The sequence below is a fragment of the Tympanuchus pallidicinctus genome, unplaced genomic scaffold (genome assembly GCF_026119805.1).
Source record: "Tympanuchus pallidicinctus isolate F22 unplaced genomic scaffold, pur_lepc_1.0 scaffold3, whole genome shotgun sequence".
Classification (NCBI taxonomy): domain Eukaryota; kingdom Metazoa; phylum Chordata; class Aves; order Galliformes; family Phasianidae; genus Tympanuchus; species Tympanuchus pallidicinctus.
Genome location: NW_026294747.1, coordinates 57,066,877 through 57,093,130, shown reverse-complemented (window position 1 = coordinate 57,093,130; position 26,254 = coordinate 57,066,877). Strand labels below are relative to the sequence as shown.

General features: G+C 57.7%; 3 protein-coding genes across 14 annotated transcripts in view; 2 read left to right on the top strand and 1 right to left on the bottom strand.

Annotated features, from left to right (window-relative positions):
* The window catches only part of TRIM9 (tripartite motif containing 9), a 32,968-nt gene extending 23,462 nt beyond the window's left edge, over positions 1-9,506 (top strand). For 2 of the 12 annotated variants that reach the window (XM_052696559.1, XM_052696557.1), the window contains exons 8-13: positions 2,917-3,105; positions 4,265-4,306; positions 5,105-5,128; positions 5,953-6,256; positions 6,863-7,025; positions 8,011-9,506. In XM_052696559.1, coding sequence (XP_052552519.1) covers positions 2,917-3,105; positions 4,265-4,306; positions 5,105-5,128; positions 5,953-6,256; positions 6,863-7,025; positions 8,011-8,073 — 785 coding nt within the window. In that variant the 3' untranslated portion in view covers positions 8,074-9,506. The remainder of the gene's footprint in view (positions 1-2,916; positions 3,106-4,264; positions 4,307-5,104; positions 5,129-5,952; positions 6,257-6,862; positions 7,026-8,010) is intronic. The other 10 variants (XM_052696563.1, XM_052696562.1, XM_052696569.1 and 7 more) reach the window with 8 other exon arrangements.
* Positions 9,507-10,761: 1,255 nt separating this feature from the next.
* Positions 10,762-19,864, top strand: PYGL (glycogen phosphorylase L). Its single transcript, XM_052696547.1, has 20 exons — positions 10,762-11,069; positions 12,479-12,580; positions 13,421-13,499; positions 13,605-13,708; positions 13,849-13,980; positions 14,316-14,427; positions 14,508-14,590; positions 14,702-14,845; positions 14,972-15,064; positions 15,637-15,783; positions 16,337-16,500; positions 16,575-16,689; positions 17,073-17,174; positions 17,283-17,430; positions 17,508-17,566; positions 17,653-17,794; positions 17,883-18,090; positions 18,164-18,298; positions 19,046-19,112; positions 19,226-19,864. The coding sequence occupies exons 1-20, from the start codon at positions 10,827-10,829 to the stop codon at positions 19,418-19,420; spliced, it is 2,574 nt and encodes an 857-aa protein (XP_052552507.1). The 5' UTR covers positions 10,762-10,826; the 3' UTR covers positions 19,421-19,864.
* On the bottom strand, positions 19,698-24,624 carry ABHD12B (abhydrolase domain containing 12B). Its single transcript, XM_052696706.1, has 13 exons — positions 24,485-24,624; positions 23,078-23,205; positions 22,551-22,653; positions 22,355-22,474; positions 22,125-22,155; positions 21,999-22,044; positions 21,795-21,924; positions 21,682-21,722; positions 21,463-21,542; positions 21,288-21,370; positions 20,551-20,629; positions 20,332-20,456; positions 19,698-19,825 (listed from the first exon to the last, which is right to left on the bottom strand). Exons 1-13 carry the CDS (start codon positions 24,574-24,576, stop codon positions 19,804-19,806), a joined length of 1,080 nt encoding a protein of 359 aa, XP_052552666.1. The 5' UTR covers positions 24,577-24,624; the 3' UTR covers positions 19,698-19,803.
* Between the last annotated feature and the right edge of the window lie 1,630 nt (positions 24,625-26,254).

Sequence of the window (26,254 nt, the reverse complement as noted above, 5' to 3'; positions counted from 1 at the left end):
GTGTCATCTGGAGAGGGGTCGTGGAAAGTGTCCCAAAGGGAGGTGTTGTGAGCTTTGGGTTTGTGTTATGCCCAAGGGAAACTCATGGCTGCACTGACTTGGTGTAAAACAAGACACTGAGCACTGCTCCTCAGGCACTAAGGGCTGAGCAGGGCTGCAGAGTGACGTCGCCATACAGTGTGCCCTTAAGCCCCTGGGAGGGCAGGGACTGTGCAGCTACATGAATGTCCTTGCAGACCCCACAGAGAGCACCAGCAGAGCCGTTCTGAATATCAAACACTCTTGCAGGTTGCAGGGGAGGCTCCTCGCTTGACTTTTAGTGCATTTGTCACAGCAGCTGCTTAATCCCTCATGGAAAATGGGCTTGCTTCTAACATGCAGGTCACAGGGTTAGGGCTGTGGGGGAGCAGGCAGCAGTGCTGCAGCTGGGCAGGAAAGGCTCAGTCCCACCAGCACACCCAGCTGCAGCTGGGGACAGAAGGAAGCACACAGCTCAGGGCTGGGGATGGGGGTGAACCTCTTCTTGCTGCAGAGCACAGTGGTGGGTTTGAGCAGGCAGGAAGAAGGGTTTCCTGCTGCAAACTGGGTTGTGGAGTAGGAGCAGAGCAAGGCTATGCAGAGCACTCCCATGTGCTGCTTGCACTCATCCCTAGCAGGAAGCTGCTGCTTCTGTGAGGCATGGGCCAGGAATGGAACAATGTCTGACAGTGAGGTGGAGCAGAGAGCAAACCTGTGACGAGCCCTTCTCATCCAAGAGGATCCCAAAGCAAATCCCATCCATCCGAGAGCTGCGTGTGCATCTGCAAAGCTGGACAGCAGCAGCAGGGAAGCTGTGGCGTTGCTCTGGAGGGCTGAGGATGGCACAACACTGAGCAGCCCACACAGGGGTGACTCCTGAAGTCAACAAATATCACTTGCATCACTGCCTGGCTTCACTGGGCTTTGCAGGAGGCAGCAGGGCTTTGGCTTCCCATCAGGTTTGTGCTTCTTTTAGGCTGCATTTGAGACGCAGCATCCCGCAGTTGGCCTGTAGGCAATCCCAGGAGCTCTAGAATACAGAGGAAGCTGGAAGAGAAAACGGCTGTTGGTGGTCCCAGCAGACTGGGTGGTGCTTGGGGCTGGTGCCCAGCTCAGGAGCACACACACATCGCTCATCTGTGCCTCAGATGAAAGCTGGCTTTGTGTTGGATTGCCTTCGGCGTTCCTGCACAAAAGAAAGGGGCAGAAAAGGTAAATGGACCCAGAGTGCTTGCTGCTTTCAGAGGCAGTCAGAGCTTTTTGGACTCAAAGTGCCATAAATTGCAGCTGTGTGCAGCTTCCAGGCCCCGAGCGATGCGGTGACTGGGCTGCCTTGCACGTCATTACCATCCATCTGGGCTTTTATGCCTGTACAGCAGCACCCAGTTTCTAAGTGCTGTTTGCACTGAAATAGCTCTCGGGTTTGGCTTTCCCCTGCAAAGTGCTCCAGTGGGAGAGCAAGGAGGGACAAAAGAAGAGACATGCTCTGCATGAGGAGGACATTTCTCAGAGCACAGCTGTCCCGTTGTAAGTCCTTATCAGATGTTCTGCTTAGATGCTGATAGAGAAAATCTTCAGGCAATGTCTGACTGCTTGCGTTGTCTGATAGCGATAGGACAAGGGGGGAGTGGCTTCAAACTAAGAGAGAGGAAATGTAGGTTAGATGGTAGGAGGAAATTCTCTCCTCAGAAGGCTCAGAGCTGTGGGTGCTCCATTCCTGGAGGTGCCCGAGGCCATGAGTGGGTCCTGGGCAGCCTGAGCTGGGGGGCACCAAGCCCATGGCAGATGGTCTGTAAGGTCCCCTCCAACCCAACTATGCTGTGGTAGCTGAATGCAAAACCTGCAGAAGGTAGCTTCTGCCCTCTGCATGCAGTCAGATGAGCTGTGGGGAGCAGAATGCCCTGCAGGGTGCCTGGCTTCTCAACAGAAGAAACCAAAACCTCCTCCATAGACTCCGAAGATGGCAGCAGTCCCTCAGCTGGGGCACAGTGTAATGCCTTCCCTACCTGATGTGGCATCCATCCCAGCCACAGAGTGACCTCCAGCAGCAAGTTTTGAAGCAGCATCATTTGGAAAGGGCTGAACAACACAAGGGAAAGGCACTACAAGGAGCCGTAGGAACATCAGGTGCTATTAAGAGAGCCATGAGCCTGCCTGCCCACAGCGGCCCTCTTGCTCCTGGTAGACATCAGAGGGTGCATCCCAACCTCAACATGAGCTCCATGTATGAACACGTTTTGCAGTGGGTTACCCAAGCTGTTGCTGAACCCACTGATGCTCTTTGCTTCCGTAGCCTCACGCAGCAGCAGGTCCCAGAAATTGGCCCCCACCATGCAAAGAAATGCCTCCTTTTATCTCTTTGGACTCACAGCAAGGTGGGAAGGCTGAGGTGACAGTGTCTGGGATTGCAGTGTGTGGAGGATGGTGGATTCTACGTGTTAGCAATAGAGCAGCCCTTGCCAAGGCGGCAGGGAGGAGGTGGCAGGAGGTGACCGTTGGTGCCGGCAGGGAATGGGATGCAGTGGTGCAGAGTTTCCCTCCAAGCTGTTTTCTGTGAACCACACGAGTTCAGTTCTCACTGTGAGGCTCAGATGTGCTTCCACAGGTGCAAAGAGACACCGAGGTCACACCAACCGCACAGCCTTTGAGTCAGGTGGGTGCCTGATGGCCCTGAGGGCAACAGAGCTCAGCCCGGCCCTGCGAAACGCCTCTGCAGCATTACAAACCCTGTAAGCCAAGTGATGCATCTCACTCCTCTGCCAGGCCATGCTGTGCACGCTGCCCTGCCCCGCTCCCCATGCCCACATGCACTCACTGCAGCCGAGGTCCGGGTGTGGGCAGCGCGTGGCCCTGCAGAGCTGATGTCTGATCTCCGCTTTGCATTGATCTCACGTTTAGAGACGCAGTCAGAAGAACAGACCCTCCCTTTTCCAGTGCCTTTGGAAAGATTGCAGCTTCGTAGAATGAGTCCTTTCTCCTCCACCCTTAATCTACAACCCAGCTTCCCGGGGAGATCCTACTTTGAGCTAAGATCTTCGGCCCACCAGCTGAGCTTGCATTCTTCCTTACAGTCCCTGAACTCAGCCGGTGAGCCCAGCACCTCTGGCATTTCTCTTGGTCTGTGCTTCTGGGCATCTCCAAAGTCTTTGTTTTGTTTTGTTGCGTTCTGTTTGTTTTTCCCATGACATGCGGATGGCAGGGGGAAGCTGTGCTGTTCGTCAGCGCGACCCGGAGGGGATTTTGGCGGTGTAGCTGTGGCAGTGTGTCCATCTGTCCTTAGCAGTGAGGCGTGGGGCGATGCTGGGAGTGCTGTCCTCAGCAGAGCAGATTCCTCATCTCTAGTTGGCATCGATCCTGTGCTGAGATGGGGGCAGAGCAGACCCCCCCCCCCGGGAGGAACCCCTGGGTGCACTTCCACTGTTTGCTTCCCCTATGGAGGTGGGCTGTGGTCCCTGAGGTCCCCGAGGAGCGCAGGCGCAGTGCACCTCAGAGCTGTTTTCTAACCAATCTTTGGCACATCCTTTGTCACTAATGAATCATGGGCCCCGATTCTTCCACCGCTGGGTTTACGCCGCCCCAACAGAGCCATTTGCAGCTTCCTCCATTGTAAGCCCAGGAAGAATGGGGGTCCCCGATTGCTTTCTTTCCATCTCATAACCTGGAATGAGGAATGCTGCAGCATGACCGTTGCTGGAATAACCAGGGGCCTTGCAGCTTTTCTTTTCTTTGTGCTTTTTATGTTCCTTCTCATCATACCGCTGTGCACTGATGCCTTCCACTGTCTCGTTACGGACGTTTCTGACTTTGTGTCCACTGTACCAACACCTCCTGCAGTGGCTGTGAGCATCATGTGTGGAGAGATGGGGCACTGGGACGGGGCGAAGCTGGGCCGTGGTCCCCACCTCTCTGCACTGCAGAACCGCATTGCTGCAATGCAAAACAACCCCTGCAGGTGGGGAGAGCCCCGTGGGTCTGGCCTGGCTGCACGGCAGCTCTCAGGGGGTGCTTGCAGCCAGCAGGAGGCCTGCAGCCTTTGGGGCTCCAAGGGCAGGAGCCACCCCAGAGATCCCCGTTGTCACCCATGCTCCCTGGTTGTGCTGGGAGCCCCCTCCATGCTCTCTGGCTTTCAATGAATCAGGCCTCCCATGGCTGCTCCGTGAGGGGCTAACTCCTCAGCAGTGCTTTTCAGGAGACCAGTTGTTCTTTCTTAGCTGTGATGTGTTTGAAATGCAGTATCTCTTTATAGGATGCAATTTTGAGACACAAGGAACGCCTTACTCTCAATTAGGCAAGTATCTCTCTTACAATTAACTGGCACCTACTCCATGTTGGTCATCTTTTTTGTTTGATTGTTAACTTGGGTGGGTGAGCAGCATTTCTCATGCACACCCTCCTTGCAGGGCGTTCCCAGATAGCAGTAGGCAAATTTGAAGGTCGTGACCATATGCTGTAAAGGCATTTTAAGTTTTCCCCCTGTGAAGAGAAACCTGAAGTCAGCACTGTGCCAATGGCCTCTGATTAAAAACCCAGCCTTCTGCTCAAGGCATTCCTGTTCATTCAGGATAGTTGAGCGTGTGCCAGACCACAAGTAGATGATTAACCCTCCTGCAGCTAATTGCAGTGCTGGGGTAGACGTGCATCCATCAGGCTCACACTGCCTTCTCCAGGACAAGTGGCACTCACAGCCTGCAAAGCCATCCTAATGGCATGGGATGGGGGAAGGAGTCCTCTGGAGGGCCCCTCTTTATGGGGTTGGATGGGATGGAGGAGGAAGTCACCCGCAGGTCCCATCCTAATGGGATGGGATAGGGAAGGAGTCCTCTGAAGGGCCCTCCTAATGGGATGGGATGGGGGAAAGAGGCTTCTGAAGGGCCCATCCTGATGGGATGGGGGAAGGAGTCCCTGGAGCACTCTCCATGCCCTCCAACCCACACCCCACATTCCCTCCCTGCGTTTCAGTGTACTCACAATGCTGAAAGCCAGAGAAGCAGGCAAGCAGAAATTGTTTCTGGTTCCTTCTTTGACCGAATGCCAACTTTACGCGCTGTTTTCTTTCCCGCATGCCTCTCCTTGGGAATGACCACAGTTGACATTAAAAAAATGGTGGCAGGTACGGAATCGCTTCTGTCGGGCTGCAGCAGTGGGGCACCCGTGTGCATGCGAGCTGTCCTGTGACACCATGCAATGGGCAGAGGAATAAATCTCACCAGAGCGTTCCATCTTTAAAGCTGGGTTTTCCTCCTTCGGGTGGGAGAGCGTTGGTGGATGTGTCAGCCCTCGGTCCAGTGACTGCTGGAGAAAAACCAGCTGTGAAGGCAGGGTGGTGGTTTTGCAACCCTGTGCCTCTGTCTTGTTGAGCACTGCTGTGTCTGTCAGACTGCCAGCGACCGAGTCTGTGCTTATAAGCAGGCGTGGAGGTTTTGGGGCATCTTTCAGCATTCCCATGGGCTAGCTCTTGTTTCCTGCATGGCTGGTTGCTCTGTAGGGATGTGGAGCAGCATTCCCGTAAATGCAAACCTTTGGATGTGCTTTGGGTTGCCAGAGCTGCCAGCTTTCCAAGGCACACGTGTGGTTTACCTGCTCATCCTCAGATTAGTCTTCCCACCCCAAGCCTGACCCTGCACAGAAGTGTGAGCATCTCCCCCTGTGTTAGCCAGCAGCTGGCCATGATGGCACGTGTTCTGCTAGTGCCAGGCTTTAGGAGATGGTCGTAATCCTGAGCTGCAGACAGGCAGGGACCCGAGGAGCAGCAGAACAGAGCTCAGCTCATTGGATCCCAGCCAAAAAGCCTTTAACCCACCCTGTATTCCAGCAGCCCAGCCCTCCCTGGCTGTCAGCCCTGCATGGAGCATGCACTGTCTGTCCAGTCCCCACGGCTCAGTATGGCAGGTGAGGTTCCCATTGGCCTAACCCTTCGCTCTTCATTTATTCCAGTAGCTTGGTTTTCTTTCGATCCTGCCTCTGCACACGCTGACATCATCTTTTCTAACGACAACCTGACTGTCACCTGCAACAGCTACGATGACAGGGTTGTGCTGGGGAAAACGGGCTTTTCCAAAGGGCTGCACTACTGGGAGTTGTCCATCGATCGTTACGACAACCACCCGGACCCGGCCTTCGGCGTGGCACGCATCGACGTCCTGAAGGATGCCATGCTGGGCAAGGATGACAAAGCTTGGGCCATGTATGTGGACAACAACCGCAGCTGGTTCATGCACAACAACTCTCACACCAACAGGTATGCACTCTGCACCTGGGCGCTGCTCCATTGCAAGACCATGGCTTGTCTGCCTGCAGGAGGGCTAAATTGGCTGCTGGTCACCTTTATTGGGGGATGTGTGCCCTTGCCCAAAGCAGAAAACAGCCCCTGCTGCACTGGCTCATTGCTACAGCCACTTCTTCCCTACGCTGGCTCTTCCATTAGTACCCAAAGCCTTGTAGTTCCTGCTGCAAGAAAGTACGTGGTTGCATTTAAACTGGTAGATAGCACAAGGAGGAACAGTCTCAGAATAAAAGAGGAGAGATTTAGGTCAGATGGCAGGAGGAAATTTTTCATGAGAGCACTGTGGCCCTGGCACTGCCCAGAGCTGTGGGTGCCCCATCCCTGGAGGTGCCCAAGGCCACGGATGGGGGCCTGGATGTCCCGAGCCAGTGGTTGGAACTGGGTGGGCTTTGGGGTCTCTTCCAACCCAACCATGCTGTGATTCTATGACAGGAGCTTGGAACTGGGTGGGTTTTAAGACTCCTTCCAGCCCAAGTGCTCTGTGATTCATTTATCCCTGTGCCAGGAGCACGAGGGACACGATGCTACGGAGATGCTGTGACTTTCTCCTTGCTCCCACAGGACTGAAGGTGGGATCACAAAAGGTGCCACGGTGGGAGTGCTGCTGGATTTGACCAGGAGGACCTTGACGTTCTCCATCAACGAGGACCAGCAGGGCCCCGTCGCCTTTGAGAACTTGGAGGGCCTGTTCTTCCCAGCAGTCAGCCTCAACAGGAACGTGCAGGTAAGTGCTCCCTGCAGGAGCCTCACCAGCTCCTCCATCTCTCCAGGTCCCAAACGAGAGCATTACCAGGGAGAAGGGCATCACTTAAAGCCTGTTTTCCTCTGGGGATTTTCAAACCCCTCTTTTCTCCCTCTCTCCCAAGCTCTCTGCTATCCTGAACATCACCAAGTGGTGGCTTCCTGGGCCTCTCTGGTATTTTCATCTTTCATTTCCCCTTATCACCAATCTCATCCCTGCTCTCATCCACCCCAGTGAGTCTCCACGTTCCTCCAGCGTGGCTGTGGCACATCCCTGTGGTCACTGCTTGCTGTTCCAGCACTGCACGAGCCCATCTGTCTGCACTGCTTTTAGGAGATGCCTATTGGTGTGGTACAAACGTCCTTCTCCACAGTGGGTTTAGTTCTTACCACACTCCTTCGCACTGCCACAAGAGAGAGGCACGTTTCTAGAGCCCTTCTGGTTTCTGGCAGCTCAGTGTGCAAGGGAGAGTTTGAAATCCTTCGGCATTAAGGACATCCCAGGGGATCATAGAATCAAAGAATGGCCTGGGTTGAAAAGGAGCACAATGCTTATTTAGTTTCAACCCCCTGCTATGTGTAGGGGTCGCCAACCAGCAGCCCAGGCTGCCCAGAGCCACATCCAGCCTGGAATGCTGATTAAAGGCTGCTAATAAACCCCAAGCTCTTCATTATCCTCCTTCAGAGGCACGTGAGTAATTACAACGACTCCAATCAGGATGGAGGTAATTGTATCACAGACAAAGTTTTCTATAAATCCATACCTGAAGGGGAACATGCCTTCTCAACAAGGAATTGTGCTTTCCTTCCAAAGCAAAGCATTTAGGGGGGAGGGGGGAGCTGAATTACCCCGCACAGCAGCTCTGCACACCTGTGTGTGTGCTCAGGACACAGCCCCTCACCTGGGACGGCCCCAAGCAGTGAGCATCACCCCCAGCATCCTTCACCCTCACCCCGTCTCCTTGCAGGTGACGCTGCACACGGGGCTGCCGGTCCCTGAGTTCTACGCCTCGCGCTCGGCCATGCAGTGAGGATGAGGCAGCACGGAGCTGCGAGCGCCGGCACTGGGGGCAGCCAGAAGGGAAGGAGGAACCCAGCTTTGGCAGTCTTCATTCTCCACCCACCAGCGCTGTCCTGTGTGTGTACGCTTCGCTGTTTAGCTCTTTTTGGCTGATGAAGTACCTAGGTAGCCCGAGATGTCCCTGTGCCCGCTTTTAGGTTCGGTTTCACTCCTTTGAGTTGGGGCCTGGAGTTGTGATGAGAGCTTCCCATCCTGCATCCTGCTGCAGCTGGCCAGGCTGTGGGAGGGACCCCCCAGAAAGCTTTCGCCCCCTCCAGCCCCGTTCCTTCGCAGGATGTTTCTTTCCCCGTGGCCTTTCTTGCAGAGCACCTCCCTGCCACACACCGGGGTCAGCCCTGGGTTGCTGCCGGTCCCCATGGAGGGATGCCCCATGTGCAACAGCAGCCCCAGCGGCACCCCCACTGCTGTTGGGGTGTTGCAGCTCCCAGTGAAGGCAGCAGCACCCCGGGGCGATGCTCCGTGGCTGGGGTTAAACCACAGCCACCTGCTGGAGCAGAGCTGCATTGTTGCTGGGGTCAGCGCCAGCAGAGCGGAGAGCAAAACCTTTCCCACCACTGTGCCCCCAAGGCTGGGCACAGCAGGGGCAGGATTTGGGGCAAACCCAGCACCCGGCTCCCCACAAACCAGCACCACAGCCATACGCCGTGCTGCTCCTTGGAGGCGAGCATTTATTTTTGTAGAGCCTTAAATACTGCCCCATAGCATCCTTCCCTTGGCAGGAAAACTCACTCAGCAAAGAGGTTCTGAAGGGGAGCCCGGGGATGGGGAGCACGGAGAGTCGACCTGCACTCAGGAAGCCGTGTCCCCTGCCATGCCTGCCCTGTGGCCGTGCCCCAGGGGCGATTCAGGCTCTGAGCAGCACCATGCCTGCTGCCCACACACACTGCTACCCAAGGGCCATGCATGCGCTCATCCCCACGCTTTGCTTTATGGTCCTTCGCCCTCGCAGCGGCGGCGCTGCCCGTGCCATCAGAAAGCTGCGGCTCAGACCCGGCAGAACAACTGTATATAGGTCACCCCCTCCCTACCACCCCCTTATCCCCTCCGTCCCCGCGTTGCTCTAGTACGAAACTCACCTAATTTATTGACTGGGTGCTATCTTGTTCATTCACACCGATGAGTTCCTCCGCTGTAGGAGAGCTGTGTTGCGGGACAACGCCGAGCGGCTCTGCGGTGATTGCCCCATGGGCTCCGTGGCCGGGTCACGGGGTGCCTTCCTCAGCCCTTTCCCCCCTTCTTTAGGATGTTCATGGTGCTTATTAGGCTCCTCATGGTCGTGCGGTGTCGTCCCCACTGTCCCGCGATGATAGCTGCCTGCAGCTGCTCTGCTCCTGACGAGTGTCACGGTTGCTGTTCTAATAAAGGACTTTTATCAGATTAAAACTCAGCTTCCCTGAGCATCTCTGCATCACCCCAGCCCCTGCAGCATCCTCACCCTCAGGGTTGGGCATTGGCTGTGAATAGAATCGTGGAATCGTTGTGATTGGGTCTGAAATGACACAGTGCTGGCTCTTAGATGGGCTGTGCACAGCTCCCAGATCCAAGGGCTCAGCTGCTGTCCCAAAGTGCCTTTTTCCAACCCTTCCCCTCTCCAAGGACGCTCACAAGTGTGGGTTATTTCTGAGCACATTCAGGAATGATTTCAGGAAGGTCACTGCCATCCAGGCTGGGATGTATGGAATCACAGAATGAAAAATGGCCCGGGTTGGAAGGGACCTCAAGGATCACGAAGCTCCAACCCCCCTGTGCCACGCAGGGCCACCAACCTCCACATTTCACAGCAGCCCAGGCTGCCCAGGGCCCCATCCAACCTGGCCTTCAACACCTCCAGGGATGGACGGGGCATCACAGCCTCTCTGGGCAGCTGTTCCAGCACCTCACCACTCTCACAGCACACAACTTCCCCCTGACATCCAACCTCCATCTGCCCTCAATGGTGGGATGCAGGGAGGGCAGAAAACCAACCAGAGATGGGGTGGTGTCCAAAAATTCCAGAAAGTCACTTAGAAATCAAGTGGTTTCAATAAATTCAAGACGATAACCTGGAAATTAAACGTTTTGTAGAAATAAAAGTGGGAGCTCAGCATTCCACAGCAGTGCTGGTGAAAGCCCTCTGAGCTCACCAAGTCTAAGTGCTGGCCATCATCACTGCGGCCAGCGGTGGGGTCAGAGGGGTTGGAAAAGAAGGGAACTACAGGGGCACACAGCAAACTGGGAAGGAGAAAAGCAGGGGGAAAAGGGGTATGCCCCATCCCTGGAGGTGTTGAAGGCCAGGTTGGATGGGGCCCTGGGCAGCCTGGGCTGCTATGAAATGGGGAGGTTGGTGGCCCTGCATGGCACAGGGGGGTTGGAGCTTCGTGATCCTTGAGATCCCTTCCAACCTGGGCCATTCTGTGATTGTGGGTACGGGGAAAGGGGGTCTTTGGTGGAGGTTGCGGGAGATGGGGTTGTGGGGGAGTCCCAGGCGTAGGGATGCGGAGGAGATGCATGGAAAAGGGGTGCGGGGGGAGGCAGAGGGAGCAACGGGGCTCGAGCAGAGGAGAGCAGCACAGCCTGCCCGGCCCTCCCCTCCCCGGGCCCCGCTCCTCCCGCTGTCCCCTCCCTCGGGGGCGGCCCGGCCCGTGGCGGAGCTCAGCCCCAGGGCGGTGCCAGCCGGGACCGAAGCGGAACCCCGCGGCCGTCGGCGCTCCGTTCCCCGCAGCGATGTCTCGGCCGCTGTCGGACCAGGAGCGACGGAAGCAGATCAGCATCCGCGGCATCGTGGGAGCCGAGAACGTGGCCGAGCTGAAGCGGGGCTTCAACCGGCACCTGCATTTCACGTTGGTTAAGGATCGCAACGTGGCCACCCCCCGCGACTACTACTTCGCGTTGGCCCACACCGTGCGGGACCACCTGGTGGGGCGATGGATCCGCACGCAGCAATACTACTACGAGAGGGACCCCAAGGTGGGTGCGGGGGGAGCCGGGCTGTGGGGCACGGCTGGGCTCAGGGCGCTGCGTTCCTCCTCCGTGGGGCTGCGCCGCTCAGCTTTGCAAAGTGTCCCGGGTGGACTTTAGCGGGCGAGGCCGCTGCCCTTTGCTTTGCAAAACAAACAGAGCGCTTTGGTTCCGAGCATGGGAACGGCGGTGTTGTTCCCCTATGGGAATGGCGCTGTCCCGTATGGGAATGGCGTTGCTGTCCCCTATGGGAGTGGCATCGTCCTGCGGGGGAGCGGTGATGTTGTTGGCCCGGCTCGGCCGTGGGAGCGCCTCGGGGAACGTTCCCGTGGAGGGAGGATGGGGTTTGCGGAGCAAATGGAGCTGAAAGGCTGCGGGCAGAGCTCGTTCTGCACCGCTCGGGACCGAGGGCGAGCCGTGTTGGGGGGTTTGCACCGGGCTCTGCTGGGGATTAAGCTCTAATCCCCTCCTGGCACCCGCACGGCACTGTCGGCTCCAATTTATCCCAATTTATCTATTAGTGGAAGCTGGAGGCCCACTGCTCGGTGCAACTCTGCCGCAGGGCTCCAAATGCGGGACCCTCCCCACCCCCCCAGATGTCACCCGCCCAGCACTGATCCCATTGCATCCCATGGTGTGTGCAGTCAGCACTTCTGCAGCCCCAGTCCTCCCTAAACCCATCGCTGCTGACGCCGCAGGATGGGCAGCTCACAGAGCCACTGCTCTTGGTGCCCTGCTGCATCACACACCTGGTGGGTCCACAGCCCTACAAGCAGTGCTCCCACGGCCAGGCCCATGGGATGGCAGCACACAGGGAAATGGGATGCACCCAGTTCTGCTTTGCCACTTGGTGATGCTGAGCAACATTAGGAAATGGGTCCTCTTTAAATTTAAACTTTGTACCGAGGTGACTCAACTCTTGGAAAGGGGAGAGAACAGCAGGACAAGGGGAAATGGTTTGAAGTTGAGGGAGGGCAGATGGAGGTTGGATGTCAGGGAGAAGTTGTGTGCTGTGAGAGTGGTGAGGTGCTGGAACAGCTGCCCAGAGAGGCTGTGATGCCCCGTCCATCCCTGGAGGTGTTGAAGGCCAGGTTGGATGGGGCCCTGGGCAGCCTGGGCTGCTGTGAAATGGGGAGGTTGGTGGCCCTGCATTGGTGGGGGGTTGGAGCTTCGTGATCCTTGAGGTCCCTTCCAACCCAGGCCGTTCTGTGACTCTGTGTGACCTTCCCATCCGAACAAACCCGCTGTGCCCTCCTCAAAAATAACATAGGGGCCGAAATGGGGTGAGGGCAGTGGACCTCCTCCAGGTCCTAAAATCCCCACTCCAAAGCGTGCTGGGAGGTAGGGTTTCCCATTGGAGCTCTGCTTTGGGAGCAGCAGCCCATGGGTTGGCTGAGCACTAAGCCTTCCTCCTGCAGAGGATCTATTACCTCTCCCTGGAGTTCTACATGGGCCGGACGCTGCAGAACACCATGATCAACCTGGGGCTGCAGAACGCCTGCGATGAGGCTGTGTACCAGGTGAGCACTGAGCTCTGGGCCTCATGGCCCTGGGGTGACACTCGGGCTGATGGAGGGCTTTGTTTGTTTGCTTGCTTTTCTCTCCTCCCACCCCTTTGCCCCGTGCAGGGCAGCCACTGCTCAGCTGGAGCGGTTGCACAACAGCAGGAGCAGCTTTCAAGCAAATGACATTCAAAGGGAGGGCGATTTATCTGTGGGGCTTTTCTAAAGCTGTAAGCACAGTGAGGGCAACAGCCCGGCCAGGGGCAGGCAGCTATAGGAAGAGGTTTGGGTGTTGCATGGTGATTGCACAGCTGTGCAGCAAGCTGAGTGCTGGATGCCTCTGCAATAAAATGTTTGGCTTCATATGCATTGGTTTGAATGTGCGTAGTGGTGTTTGGGGCAGTTCAGTGCAATGCAGAGAGAGGCTGGTGCTGCAGGACCGGCTGGGGAGCTTTGGGATGGGGAGAACGTGGGCAAACACGTTGGTTGTGGGTTTTTTGGAGAAGTGGGAACTGGTGGCTCAGCTGAGTTCCTCCTGAGCTGCCCTGGGAGCTTTGCATAAGCAAAACTTCTTCCTTGACAGCACTGTGGGCTGAAAGCTGGAGATGTGTTTGTAGGGGTGCTGTAGCCACATCTCTGCTTGTCCCTTTTGTAGGGTGGTGCCACCTGTAAGCTTGTCCACAACGAGGGGAAGGATGTGGGTGTCCCTCATAGTGACCCACAGCACTGGGGATGCACACAGCACAGGGACTGCCCTCCTCCCTCATGTCCCCATGTCCCAGCAGTGAGGGCAGCACCCTCACTGGGTGAGGGGTGCAGGGTGGGCGCTCAGTCCCATTGCCTCCTCCTTGTCCTCAGCTGGGGTTGGACATAGAAGAGCTGGAGGAGATCGAGGAGGATGCCGGGCTTGGTAATGGTGGGCTCGGCCGGCTTGCAGGTGAGAGAACCCCCAAATGGTGTTGTTCCCAGGGTGAGGGCGCATCCCATGTGGGGACCCGTGCCCCGGGGCTCCCTGCTCCTTGCTGTCTCCTATCCTTGGCAGCCTGCTTCCTCGATTCGATGGCAACGCTGGGGCTGGCAGCCTACGGCTATGGCATCCGCTACGAGTATGGCATCTTCAACCAGAAGATCCGCAATGGGTGGCAGGTATGGTGGGAACCCCGTGGGGCCCGGGGCAGCCTGAGCTGCTGAGAGGCAGCCAGCCCATAGCTGGGATGGGACTGGGAGTGCTGTGAGGTCTCTTCCGACCCAACCATGCTGTGACTCCATGACTCCCCCCCGTGCAGGTGGAGGAAGCTGATGACTGGCTACGGCATGGCAACCCCTGGGAGAAGGCCCGGCCCGAGTACATGCTGCCCGTGCACTTCTATGGCCGTGTGGAGCACACTGCCAGTGGCACCAAGTGGGTGGACACCCAGGTACGGGGGCACAGCCGGCACGCTGGGCCCCCATATGGCTTGTGTCCTGCTGCACTCAGAGTGACAGCCTACATCCAGCTGCTGCTGGCACCTGAAGGCATCTGTCCATCTCCTGAGGGCTTCTGGCCTCAGGCAGAGCTGGGATGTCCCTGCAGCCGGGGCTCTGGGGACCCTGGGGAACCTTCTGGGGGTCCAAGCGCATCCCCAAGCCTGTCACCATTGCAAGGGTGGATGCAGCTCTGGTGGTTGGGGTGGGAGGGTTCCAGCAGGGCGTGGGGATGTGGGGACGTGGGGACACGGTGCCTGCAGTCTGCCCAGCCTCACCAATGCCCCAGGTGGTGCTGGCACTGCCCTACGACACCCCTGTGCCCGGGTACATGAACAACACCGTCAACACCATGCGCCTGTGGTCGGCTCGGGCACCCAACGACTTCAACCTGCGGGACTGTGAGTGGGGGCCCAATGGGGGCTGGGTGGGATAGGAGGCAGCCAGGCCACTCTGACCGTACCCCTCTGCACCTCTACAGTTAACGTTGGGGACTACATCCAGGCCGTGCTGGACAGGAACCTGGCTGAGAACATCTCCCGCGTCCTCTATCCCAATGACAACGTAAGTCAGGCATTCTCGCTGTGCCCGTGATGAGTGGCACAGGGCTGCCATGCCATGTGATGCCACCGTTCCGTGTGTGCCTGGTGTCCATCCCACTCCTCTCACCGGCAGTTCTTCGAGGGGAAGGAGCTGCGCCTGAAGCAGGAATACTTTGTTGTGGCTGCCACCCTGCAGGACATCATCCGCCGCTTCAAAGCGTCCAAATTCGGGAGCACAGAAAGCGTCCGCACCGTGTTTGACTCCTTCCCTGACCAGGTACGAAGTGGGGCTGCTCCACCCCGTGCCTCCAGCCCAGCAATCCACCTCCCCGTTGCTGTGTGCCTTTTGGTGAACTCAGCCACCGGGCTGATGTGGGTGATGGGTGCCACCGTGTCCCCGCAGGTCGCCATCCAGCTGAACGACACACACCCTGCCATGGCCATCCCTGAGCTGATGAGGATTTTTGTGGATATTGAGAAACTGCCCTGGAGCAAGGTCGGGGGATGTGGCTCAGCCTTCTGTGTTGCAGGGCGGCCAACTGCAGTCTGGGCAATGGGTGCTGCACCTCTTCCTTGTGTATAAGGGTCATACACCCATCAGCAGTCATTAATAGGATGATAGGACAAGAGTATGGCCCTAGGTTGTGCTGGGGAGGGTCAGGTTGGATAGTGGGGAAACATTTCTTCTCCAGAAGAGCAGTGCTGCAGTGGCACAGCTGCCCATGGAGTGGTGGGGTCACCGTCCCTGGAGGTGTTCCTGAGCTATGGGATGTGGCACTGAGGGATGTGGGCACGGTGGGGTGGGCTGGGGGATCTTGAAGTGCTTTTCCAACCTCAGTGATTCTATGATTCTAATTAAGCAGCGCATGGGAGCAGGTGGGGTTCAACAAGCAGCTCGGGAGCATTTCCACTGTTGGAAAATCTCCAGAGGGCACTGGGGAGGGATGAACCTGTGCTGCCCACCCAAGCCATGCTGGGGCCATGGTTCTGGGTGTAGGAACACATGTGGGTGCTCACACTCAGCTGGGTGCCCTGAAGCTGCCCCTGATGCCACTCTCCTGCTTGTAGGCCTGGGACATCACAAAGCGGACGTTTGCCTACACAAACCACACCGTGCTGCCCGAAGCCCTGGAGCGCTGGCCGGTGGACCTGGTGGAGAAGCTGCTCCCCAGGCACCTGGAAATCATCTATGAGATCAACCAGAGGCACCTGGACGTGAGCGGGTTGGGGGCTCTGGGTGATGGGGGTCTCACTGTGGGGATGGGGACAAACCGTGCTGTGTGGTTGGTGGTTGGGTGGTTATGCAGCTCTTTGGGGAGGCTGGTAACTAGGAACTGGGTGAGGCAATGCAAAGCCCTTCTTGTTGCTGTAGAGTTACCCAGACAGGTTGTGGGTTCTCCCTGGAGACCTTCATGGGGCTGAGGATCAGTTCTGGGTGTCCATGCTGGAGCAGGAGCTCGGCCAGAGGGACCCAGAGATCCCTGCCAGCCACAGCATTCTGTATTGCTATCCACTGTTGGTGGCTGTTTAAAATACTTAAAATGCTTCAGGGACTGTCAAGTTGACATTTCTTTGCTCCTTGAACTCTAAATTCATCCTGGAAAAGGATGAGGATGGCTTGAACCCCACGGAGAAGGTTCACACCATCACCCTCTAAAAGCCATTGCTCTGGCTGGCACCAAATGCATTGAGGATGTTACTGTGGTCCCCTCCTTGGGTGCTGGTCTGTTGGCTTGGCTGCTCACCCCCTCCTGGCCACCCCCTACAGCACATCGCGTCTCTCTTCCCCAACGATGTGGACCGGCTGCGGAGGATGTCCCTGGTAGAGGAGGGAGGCACCAAGAGGATCAACATGGCTCACCTCTGCATCGTCGGCTCCCATGCTGTCAACGGAGTGGCCAAGATCCACTCTGAGATCGTCAAGTCTGAAGTGTAAGGGTGGGTGGGATGCAGTGGGGGATCCCCCCAGGCACAGAGCTGACGTTGCCCCCTCCTTGCCATTGCAGCTTCAGGGACTTTGCAGAGCTGGAGCCGGACAAGTTCCAGAACAAGACCAATGGCATCACCCCACGGCGCTGGCTGCTGCTCTGCAACCCAGGGCTGGCTGAGCTCATTGCAGAGGTATGGGTGGTTCTGCACGTGGCTCCCGGCCCTGGGGGTCATCGTAGAGACACAGAACAGCTTGGGTTGGAAGGGACCTCGAGGATTAAGGCTGTGGATGCCCCATCCCTGCAGGCATTCAAGGCCAGGCTGAATGTGGCTCTGGGCAGCCTGGGTTGGCAACCCTACACACAGGGGGTTGGAGCTGGATGAGCACTGTGCTCCTGTGCAACCCAGGCCATTCTAGGATTCTGTGATCATTGAGTTCCAGGCCTGAGCTGGCTGTGAGTCAGCAGCATGTACTTATTTGAGGTCCCTTCCAATGCAACCCATTCTCTGAACTCCCCCGTGGCCGCAGTCCATCGGTGCTTTGCGGTCAGCACGTGGCTGTGCTCCTCTCACAGAAAATAGGGGAGGACTACGTGCGGGACCTGAGCCAGCTGGCAAAGCTGCACGAGTTTGTAGATGACGACCTGTTCATCAGAGAGGTTGCCAAAGTGAAGCAGGTGAGGAATGCTGACAAGGGGAGCGCGGATTTGGATAAGGGGGCATGGATTTGGAGGGTGTGGATTTGGGGGGGGTGCAGGGCTGACGCCCGCCCTGCCCTCGGCCAGGAGAACAAGGTGAAGTTCGCACTGCACCTGGAGAAGGAGTATGGGGTGAAGATCAACCCCTCCTCCATGTTTGACGTGCACGTGAAGAGGATCCACGAGTACAAGCGGCAGCTGATGAACTGCCTGCACATCATCACCATGTACAACCGTAAGGCCCCGCAGGGATGGGCAGGGGGTGGGTGGGAGATGGCACACAGCTGACGTTGGTGCTGCCCTCTCCTCCAGGCATCAAGAGGGACCCTGTGAAGCTCTTTGTTCCTAGGACGGTGATCATTGGAGGCAAGGTAAGCTGTGTTTGGGGGAAGCCCTCGGAATGCCCTACAAGGGAGTCCCCAGCGCTCCAGTTATCCCACCATGGCTCTGCCCCTAGGCTGCCCCAGGGTACCACATGGCCAAAATGATCATCAAGCTCATCAACGCCGTGGCCCAGGTGGTCAACAACGACCCCGTTGTGGGGAGCAAGCTGAAGGTCATCTTCCTGGAGAACTACAGGGTCTCCCTGGCAGAGAAGGGTACGTCCTATAGGGGAACACCAGTGCTGTTGGCCTGCGTCCTTCAGCACGGCCTTGGCGAGCCTCTTGCTCTGTGCTCTGTTGGCAGTGATCCCTGCCACCGACCTGTCGGAGCAGATCTCCACGGCGGGCACCGAGGCATCGGGCACGGGGAACATGAAGTTCATGCTGAATGGGGCCCTGACCATCGGCACCATGGATGGAGCCAACGTGGAGATGGCCGAGGAGGCCGGAGAGGAAAACCTCTTCATCTTTGGGATGAGGGTGGAGGATGTAGCGGAGCTGGACAAAGATGGGTGAGTAATGAGGACGTGGTGGGGAGACGGTGGGCATTGGGGTTGGCATGGGCTCATGCTCTCTGCCCCCCAGCTACAATGCCCAGCAGTACTATGACCGGCTCCCTGAGCTGAAGCAGGCTGTTGACCAAATCCGGAGTGGCTTCTTCTCCTCGGATGAGCCAGACCTCTTCAGGGATGTGGTTGACATGCTTTTCCATCATGACCGGTGAGGTTCATGGCTGGGATGCCACCCATCCCTGGGCTCCAGCTCCATATGAAGTCATTCAGGTTGGAAAAGACCACTGAGATTCCCAAGCACCCCCCGCCCCCACTGCCCACGTCCCTCAGTGCCACATCTCCACAGCTCTGCAGCACCCCCAGGGATGGTGACCTCACCACACCTGGGCAGCTGTGCCAGTGCCCAACCACTCTTTCAGAGACGAAATCATTCCTAATATCCAACCCAAACCTTCCCCTTGCAGCCATTAACTCATGTCCTAAAGGAAACCATATATCCATGCAGAGCAGCCCTATACCCACTGCCTGATAGTATCCCATTTCCTGCCCCAGCTCCTGTGTACAGGGAAAAGCAATTTTTTGTACCCCTGGCACAAAAGTCTCTCTGTGCTCAGCCCTTCAGCTGGGCTGCATTAAACCTGCATTAAGGCTGGAAATGCATTCGGGTGCACAGACCTTCATAGAATCACAGAAGGGCTTGGGTTGGAAGGGACCTCAAGGATATCATGAAGCTCCAAACCCCTACCACAGGCAGGGCCGCCAGCCTCCACATTTCATACCAGACCAGCCTTTGCCAGATGATGGATGCTTTCAGGTATCTCAAGGGCTTTTGTAGCAGGCTGTGATTCAGTATAGGCTAGGGAAGGTTGATTTATCTGAAGCATCCATTCGAGCGTCCCATTCCTCCATGCTCTCACCCTGCTCTCCCTAACTCCTCCTTTCTTTGCTGCCTCAGGTTTAAAGTCTTTGCAGATTACGAGGCTTATGTCAAATGCCAGGAGAAAGTCAGCGAGCTGTACCTGGTGAGTGCGAGAGGGGACAGGAGGGGGTCTGCTGTGGGACCCCAGAACAGCACCGGGCCGTGCGGATGGGCACCCATAGATGCAGCCCTCCCTCCATCCCCTTTCTCTCGCAGAACTCCAAAGCGTGGACCAAGATGGTCATCAGGAACATCGCAGCTGCAGGCAAATTCTCCAGCGACCGCACCATCAAGGAGTACGCGCGGGACATCTGGCACGTGGAGCCCTCCGACCTGAAGATCCCACCGCCCAACGAGCCGCGGGAGGGGGCTGAGGACAGGACCCCCAACGGCACTGCAGCAAGGGCATAGGGCAGGGGAGGAGCACGGAGCTGAAAGCAAAACCATTCCGACCCATTGCTTGTGGTAGGGGCTCAAACTAAAAGTGCTGCGCAGAGGAGGAGTTGGGGTTGCTGGAGATGGAATGAGGAACTGGGCTTGCTCACTGCAAAGCTGATTGCTGAACGTGCAGGGGATGGGGTATTTGCAGCGCACCCTCACTCTGCTCCTAGTCCCTGCTTCACCCCTCTGTCCCTGCAGCTGTATCTCCATCCCCCGAGCACCCCGCAGCAGTGGGAGGACGAGCGTGGGGTCTCAGTGTTTATTACATACAGCAGCAGTAGGGTCAGTGCCATGGTGGGGTCCCAGTGCAGGGCAGGGGCAGTGCTTATGGGCGCTGCGGGCAGCAGCTGGAGTCACTTCATGTTCAAGAAGTCTCTGCAACAAGATGCAATAAACCTCACGCTGTGTCACTCACCCCTGCTGCTCATTTCATATCCCATGGGGGCTCTCCCTGCGTCACCCCATGTGTCACTGCAGTGCTGATGGGCTTGGAGCAGTGATGGGGGCTCAGCAAATTGATGCCAGTGAATGCCATGGGATGGGATGGGATGGGATGGGGTGGGGTGGGGTGGGGTGGGGTGGGGTGGGGTGGGGTGGGGTGGGGTGGGGTGGGATGGGATGGGATGGGGTGGGGTGGGGTGGGGGTGGGGTGGGATGGGGTGGGGTGGGGTGGGGTGGGGTGGGGTGGGATGGGGTGGGTTGGGATGGGATGGGGTGGGATGGGATGGGGTGGGATGGGATGGGATGGGATGGGATGGGGTGGGATGGGGTGGGATGGGGTGGGATGGGATGGGATGGGGTGGGATGATTCTCCATGCAGCTGCAAAAGAGCACAGGGAAGGGTTGTGCTGTGCCCCACATTTCTGCAGAGCAACACTTACTTCACCAGGGTGGGCAGCTCTGGGTTGGATGAGATGTAGTCGTGGCCCAGCCCCAGCTTCTCAGGGAAGGTGATGAGCTTCACCTTGCTCTTGTCCTTGTAGGCTCTGCGTGCGGTCTCGAAGAGCTGCAGTGGGGTGGGAGCAGGGTTAGTGGCACAGGATCCCAGGAGGGTCCCAATCCCCCTCCCTGCCTTTTAGCCCGCAGAGCAGGTGACCTACCTGGCGTCCCAGCTGCGGGGGCAGCACGGTGTCATCCTCTGCGTGCAGGATGAGCAGCGGGCAGGCCAGCACCTTCACACTGTAGGAAGGGGTCAGCATGGGGCTGCACAAGCCTCTCCTGCCCCATTAACCCCCCTAACATGACTTTAGCCCCCCACCCCCCACTGCCTTTTCAGGCCACCCTTGGTGTCCAGGGCTGCTGATGGGCAATGCTTAGGGTGCTCACCCCGGGACTCAGCACCTGATAATGTAATAACAACTCAAAACACTGTTCAGGGATGTTCTGACTAGAAAAGCACCCACAGACCATTCAGCTTTAGCAAAGTTGTCCGTGAAGGCCAAGCCAAGAGGACCCCATCACCATAACCAACACCATGGTGCCAAGTGGGCAGCATTCAAATACATTATGCTCAAAAAAATAAAACCAATGGTGATGCAGTGGCACAGCTGCCCAGGGAGGTGGTGGAGTCACCGCCCCTGGAGGGCTTCAGGAGCTGTGGAGATGTGGCTCTGAGGGACGTGGGCAGTGAAGATGGGCTGAGGTTGGGGATGTCAGAGGTTCTCTCGTTCTCCAACCTGAATGGTTCTATGACCAGATGGTGGGCTTGGCTCTATAGTAATGTTGGTATCTGCCCTTATACAAATAAAAGTCACTTTTAAGGCATGACTAAGCTGAGCAAATACAACTGGGAGCCCAGCTCTCCCTGTGCCCTCACCCCGTCCCACTGGGCACTCACTTCTCATCGTTGCGGAAGAACATGTTGCCCAGAGCCATGGAGTCCAAGATGAGGTACTCGAAACCTGGGAACTGCCGATAAATCTGCCCAGGAGAGAGGCAGGGCACTCACTGAGTTGCTGTCAAGGGGATGCAGTGCCAGGATGCAGTGCCACGGTGCGGGGACCTGTGCTCACCTTAGTGATGGGGATGTTGGCGGCTGCGTCGCGGATGTTGGTGTAGGGGGACTCCAGCACAACAGCGTCCACCTGGACCCCTGGGAGCAGCATGGGGTAGGAGTCAGATGGGACATCCCCGTCCCCAGAATGGGGACAGACAATTGTCCCCACTTGATGATACTCGAGGAGAGTGATGATGCAGCCCCCCAGCTTCTGCTGTCCAAAACGTGGTGTTACCTCGCTCCTCCTGCAGCTTTCTGGCCGCGTTCGTTGCGATCCTGCAACAAAGGAGGTGGTAATAAGGGAGAGGGGAGCCCTACAGCAGGCCCCCCACCTGGCCCCACACCTACCCGGTCCCCAAGGAGTGTCCCCAGAAGATGATGGAGCTGTTCCCACTGCGTGCTTTGGCCCAGTCGTACAGTGCCAGGACGTCGGTGGTGAAGCCGCTCTCTGAGGGGTGCCCACTGGAGTCCCCATAGCCTGCAGGAATGTGTTCCCATGTCACCACCCGAAGGGCACAGACCCCTGGGTGAGGGCTGGGGGGGTGGCCATACCTCTGTAGTCCAGAGCCAGGATGTGGAAGCCGGCAGCCCCCATCAGCTGTAGGACATGGCACAGCATTCGTCAAGGTGTCTCCATGTCACCTCCCACGTGCAAGGCACGTCCCAGCCCCCACTTACCTTCATAAACTGGATCCGGTGGCTCGCAGCCCTGGTGGGAAAAGACAGGATAAAGCAAGGATAAAGCACAGGGTGCCTCCCCCTTCTAGCAAGGTGGGGCCAGCTGGGGTACACTGTCATGTTGGACAAGGGACAGTTCTACACCCGTGGGAGCAAAAGAGGAGCACCCAGCTATCACATGGGACAACATCACCATTTGCCCGTCGGGCTGGGCAGCCACGGGTACTTGCCTGGTGCCCCCATTCCCGTGCAGGTAGATGATGATGGGGTGAGCATCAGCCAGAGCCTCCTCAAACCAGCGCTGCTCCCGACCTCGCGCCTCTGTCCCACTGCTGCCCGGCACCGTGTGCCTGCGGGGATGGACGCGGCTCATCCCCAACCCACAGCCACCAAAGGGAGGACAAGGAGCCGGGACACCCTGCTCACCAGATGCCAACGGTGACGCCCGGCTCGGTGGGCAGGTAGAGGCTGATGGTGTTGTTCAGCAGCAGCGCCGGCTGCCGCAGGTCCGCGAAGAAAGGGAACGCCACTGCGGGACACGGCACGACCAGGGGTTGGATGAGATGATCCCAAATGGTCTCTTCCAACCTCAACCACCCTGCGATTCTGTGACCCCTCAAAGCCAGCTGCTTTAGAGCATCTCTCAGCTGGCTTGGGTTGCGTTCGTTCTGTTGGCTTTTTTTTTTGGACATAATTCACCCCAAAGACCGACCCCATTGGAGCACGGCCACCTCCTGCCACAGGGACGTGTTGTATACCCAGATGTGTTGCAAGATCTGGCAACACGCAGCGTCGCTTGCAAAACACGGGGTGCCCAATGGAGAGCTGCTGTGAGCTCTGTGAGCATACCGTGCATATTTGGAACCCCCCCTCCAAGCCTCCACCCCCAAAAAACCTCCACCCCCCCCTGCATGCTACTGCTTAGGGTGAGCTCTCAGTGCTGGGGTACTCACTGAAGTTCAGGAAGACAAATTTGGTGAGGATGACAGGGAAGAGGCGGACGAGGAAGGGCACGGAGATGTACATGAGGAGCAGCTGCAGGAGGACGGTGCGCAGCCGGGGGCACCAGCCCAGCCAGCCCCTGTGGGACACAGCACAGTCAGCACGGCCCCTTTGGACCCAAGCGTCTGTCCCAAGACAAGGCTCTGACTTCGGGTTTGTCCTCCCAAGACCAGGGCCTCACACTGGGTTCGTTTTCTCCATTGCTGATTTATGGCTGTGCTCCCCCAGAGTTTTGGGTTTTGGGGAGCAGAGCCATCGGAGCTGTGATTCAGCATCACCAGATGCCACCGCCCGGTCCCCCACAGCCTCCCACGGGGACACGAGTGGGCAGGAAGGGCAGGGCACATGCCAAGTGAGCCAGCAACACTGTGACAACACCCAGAGCTCAGAGGTGACCGAAGTGTCCAAAAGTTGGGGACAAGGAAGGAGCTGGGAAATGGCCCGGGGAGACTCATGCTGCAGGCAAACAACACAAAGAGCAGATGAGGGATGCCATCAGCACGGAGGTGATGCTCCAACAGCATCCCAAATCCTCATCTCATCCCAAAGCACTGGGGACACATCCACACCCTCCACAGCTGCAGCAGTTTTGAAACGAGCACCCAGGAGGGTTGGAAACGCCAAACTCTGCAGCTTATCGGAATCACAGCACCCTGAGCATGGCGATGGGGCAACCAGCAGGGATCTGGGGCAGAGGTATCTGCGTGCGTCAAAGCAGATCTCAGCAGCACTGCGGGGTTGTGCTAGGGTGGATTTGGCACCAGAGCCTCAGGCAGTGTTGCAGGGAAGGGCTGCAAAGGGCGGTTTGATGCAGCCCATGGGCACTGGAGGGTGCAGAACCCTGCGTGCTGCACCAACGGGGCTCAGCATCGTTAGGGCTAATTATCGGGTGCTGCACCCCGTCACCGAGTGCAGGGGCGAGGGCTCACACCCTGCTTGCACAACATCCCACAGGTGGGGCAGGTAGGGCCAGGGCGGGGGGCAGCACGGTGGGGTGGCACAGCCACGGCAAAGGGAAACGGTGTGCGGAGGGGTGACACGGGGACACGGTATGGCAGAGGGACCTGAGGACACGGGATGGGGTCAGGGTACTGTGCGACACTGGGACACGGCCATGACATGGAGCTCGGCCAAGGAAAAGTGATCGTGGAGGTCAGGGCACGAGGCTGTGAGGGCTAGGGAACGCAAGGCCACAGGGATCGGGGACACATGGCCATAGCGGGGCGGCTCTGCCATAGGGGCACACGTGGCCACGCGCCCGTGGATATAAGGTTACGCCACATGGCACGGCGGGGATGCCTGGCACGCAGCAACCCCGAGGCGGAGCTGAGGGCCGGGGACCAGAGCCGCCTACTCACCGCCGGGGTCGGTCCGCTCTCCCCTCCGCCGCCCGCCCGCTGCCATCACCGTTCCCGTGTTCCGCAGCCTCCGCGCCGCCGCGCCGCCGCATCGCGCCGTCCGACTGCCGCCTCGCCGCTAGGCCGCGCCTCCGCCGCTAAGCCACGCCCCTCCCGGCTCAACCCGCCACTCACAGCGTCGCTCCTCCTCTAGGCCACGCCTCCCGGATGCTAAGCCACGCCCTCTCTCCTAGGCCTCGCCAATCACAGCCTGCCTCCTGCCCGATAGCCCCGCCCACTTCCCGTGGGACACTCCCACGTGCAGCGCCGGGGAGCAGCGGTGGGGCATTGAAGGGGGGAGGGGGGGGGAGGAATAAATAATGAATAAAATAAAAATGATAAAAAGCCAACCGAACCAAAATAATAACAGCGATAATAACAAGTAGTACATCCAAATAAAAAACAATAACTTTAAAAAATATAGATAAGAGCCAAGAGACAGAGCTGGGACTGAGCAGCAGCAGGCCCAGGAATGCGCCGGGTCGGACGTAGGATGGCAGCACCGAGCTGCAGGCGGACGGCTATCACCATTGTTTGTGTACAAGAATAAAGACAAATCCATCCAAGTTTAGGCTTGTTCCATCCCCGACTTCTCTCCGCTCCGACCATAGGGCTCCTCTCGGCTGTTACCCCGTTGCTATACGCCCCTCTTGCTCACGTTTGCTGCCGTTTGTGTAGGTTTGCTGCTTTAATGCACCGGATGTGGGGTTTTTCCCCTAGCAGCAGAAATCAGCCCCAGAACAGAACAGCGAGCTGCTGTGCAGGGGAGTGGGGCGCAAAGAGGCACAGCGCAGTGCGACTGGGGCCGGGAGGGGGGTTTTGTAGGGTCTCCTGCCCAGCAGCAGTGGGGCCGCACGTTGCTGGCACAGACACGCACAAGGCCCGGCCCCGTTCCTGCTCGGCAGGCCTGGCTTTGCCCAGATTGCTGTTCTTCTGCCTGCGTCACTTGTGATTGCGCCGGAGAGCTGAGTTTCCTTCCTGTGAGCTCACATTGCAGGCACAGCACTGAGCTGCAGCTGTGAGGGTGCTCAGAGCTAAAGGCTGTGCAAGGACGGCTTCGTCCTACAGGGATGGGGGGAATACGGTGGGATGACTCTGCCAGAAGCCAGCCCTAAAAGGAAGGGGGGAATTTGCATCCACTACTGCTGTCAAACGTGGGCAGGGAGATGGGGATGTGGGATATGGGATATGGGGACATGAGGACATGGGGATGTGGGGACATGGGAATGTGGGGATATGGGGTCATAGGGACATGAAGAATTGTGGATGTGGGAAAGGGGGGATATGGGGATGCGAGGAGGTAGGAATGGGGACAAATGGGCACACAGGAACATGAGGACATGGGGGTTTGGGGACATGAGGATGTAGAAATATGGTGACATAGGGATGTTGGGACATGAAAACACAGGGACACAGGAATATGGGGACTTGATGACGTAGGGACACAGGGACGTGGGCATGTGGGGATGTGGAAAAGTGGGGATATGAGGATGTGTGAACATCGGGATGTGGGATGTATGGACACAGAAACATGAGAACATGGGGATTTGGGGACTCGGGGAAGTAGAGATATGGTGGCATGGTAACACAGAGGCGTGGGGACATGAGGCCATGCGGACACGGGGACATTGGGGACATGGGGTCAGGTGGACACAGGGACGTGGGACATGGGAGTGTGAGAGGATGTGGGGACCGTGGGGATGCCATGGATGCTGCCCATCCCTGCTGCCC

What these genes read in the sequence shown, in the direction of transcription:
- PYGL (XM_052696547.1), top strand. Translation starts at nt 10,827, where the DNA reads ATGTCTCGGCCGCTGTCGGACCAGGAGCGACGGAAGCAGATCAGCATC. An exon ending in TCAACCAGAGGCACCTGGAC is followed by an intron (nt 15,784 to 16,336) that starts GTGAGCGGGTTG and finishes CACCCCCTACAG; the next exon opens with CACATCGCGTCTCTCTTCCC. An exon ending in CATCATCACCATGTACAACC is followed by an intron (nt 17,431 to 17,507) that starts GTAAGGCCCCGC and finishes CCTCTCCTCCAG; the next exon opens with GCATCAAGAGGGACCCTGTG.
- ABHD12B (XM_052696706.1), bottom strand. Translation starts at nt 24,576, where the DNA reads ATGCGGCGGCGCGGCGGCGCGGAGGCTGCGGAACACGGGAACGGTGAT. An exon ending in GGACACTCCTTGGGGACCGG is followed by an intron (nt 21,723 to 21,794) that starts GTAGGTGTGGGG and finishes CCTTTGTTGCAG; the next exon opens with GATCGCAACGAACGCGGCCA. An exon ending in CCAACATCCCCATCACTAAG is followed by an intron (nt 21,371 to 21,462) that starts GTGAGCACAGGT and finishes TCTCCTGGGCAG; the next exon opens with ATTTATCGGCAGTTCCCAGG.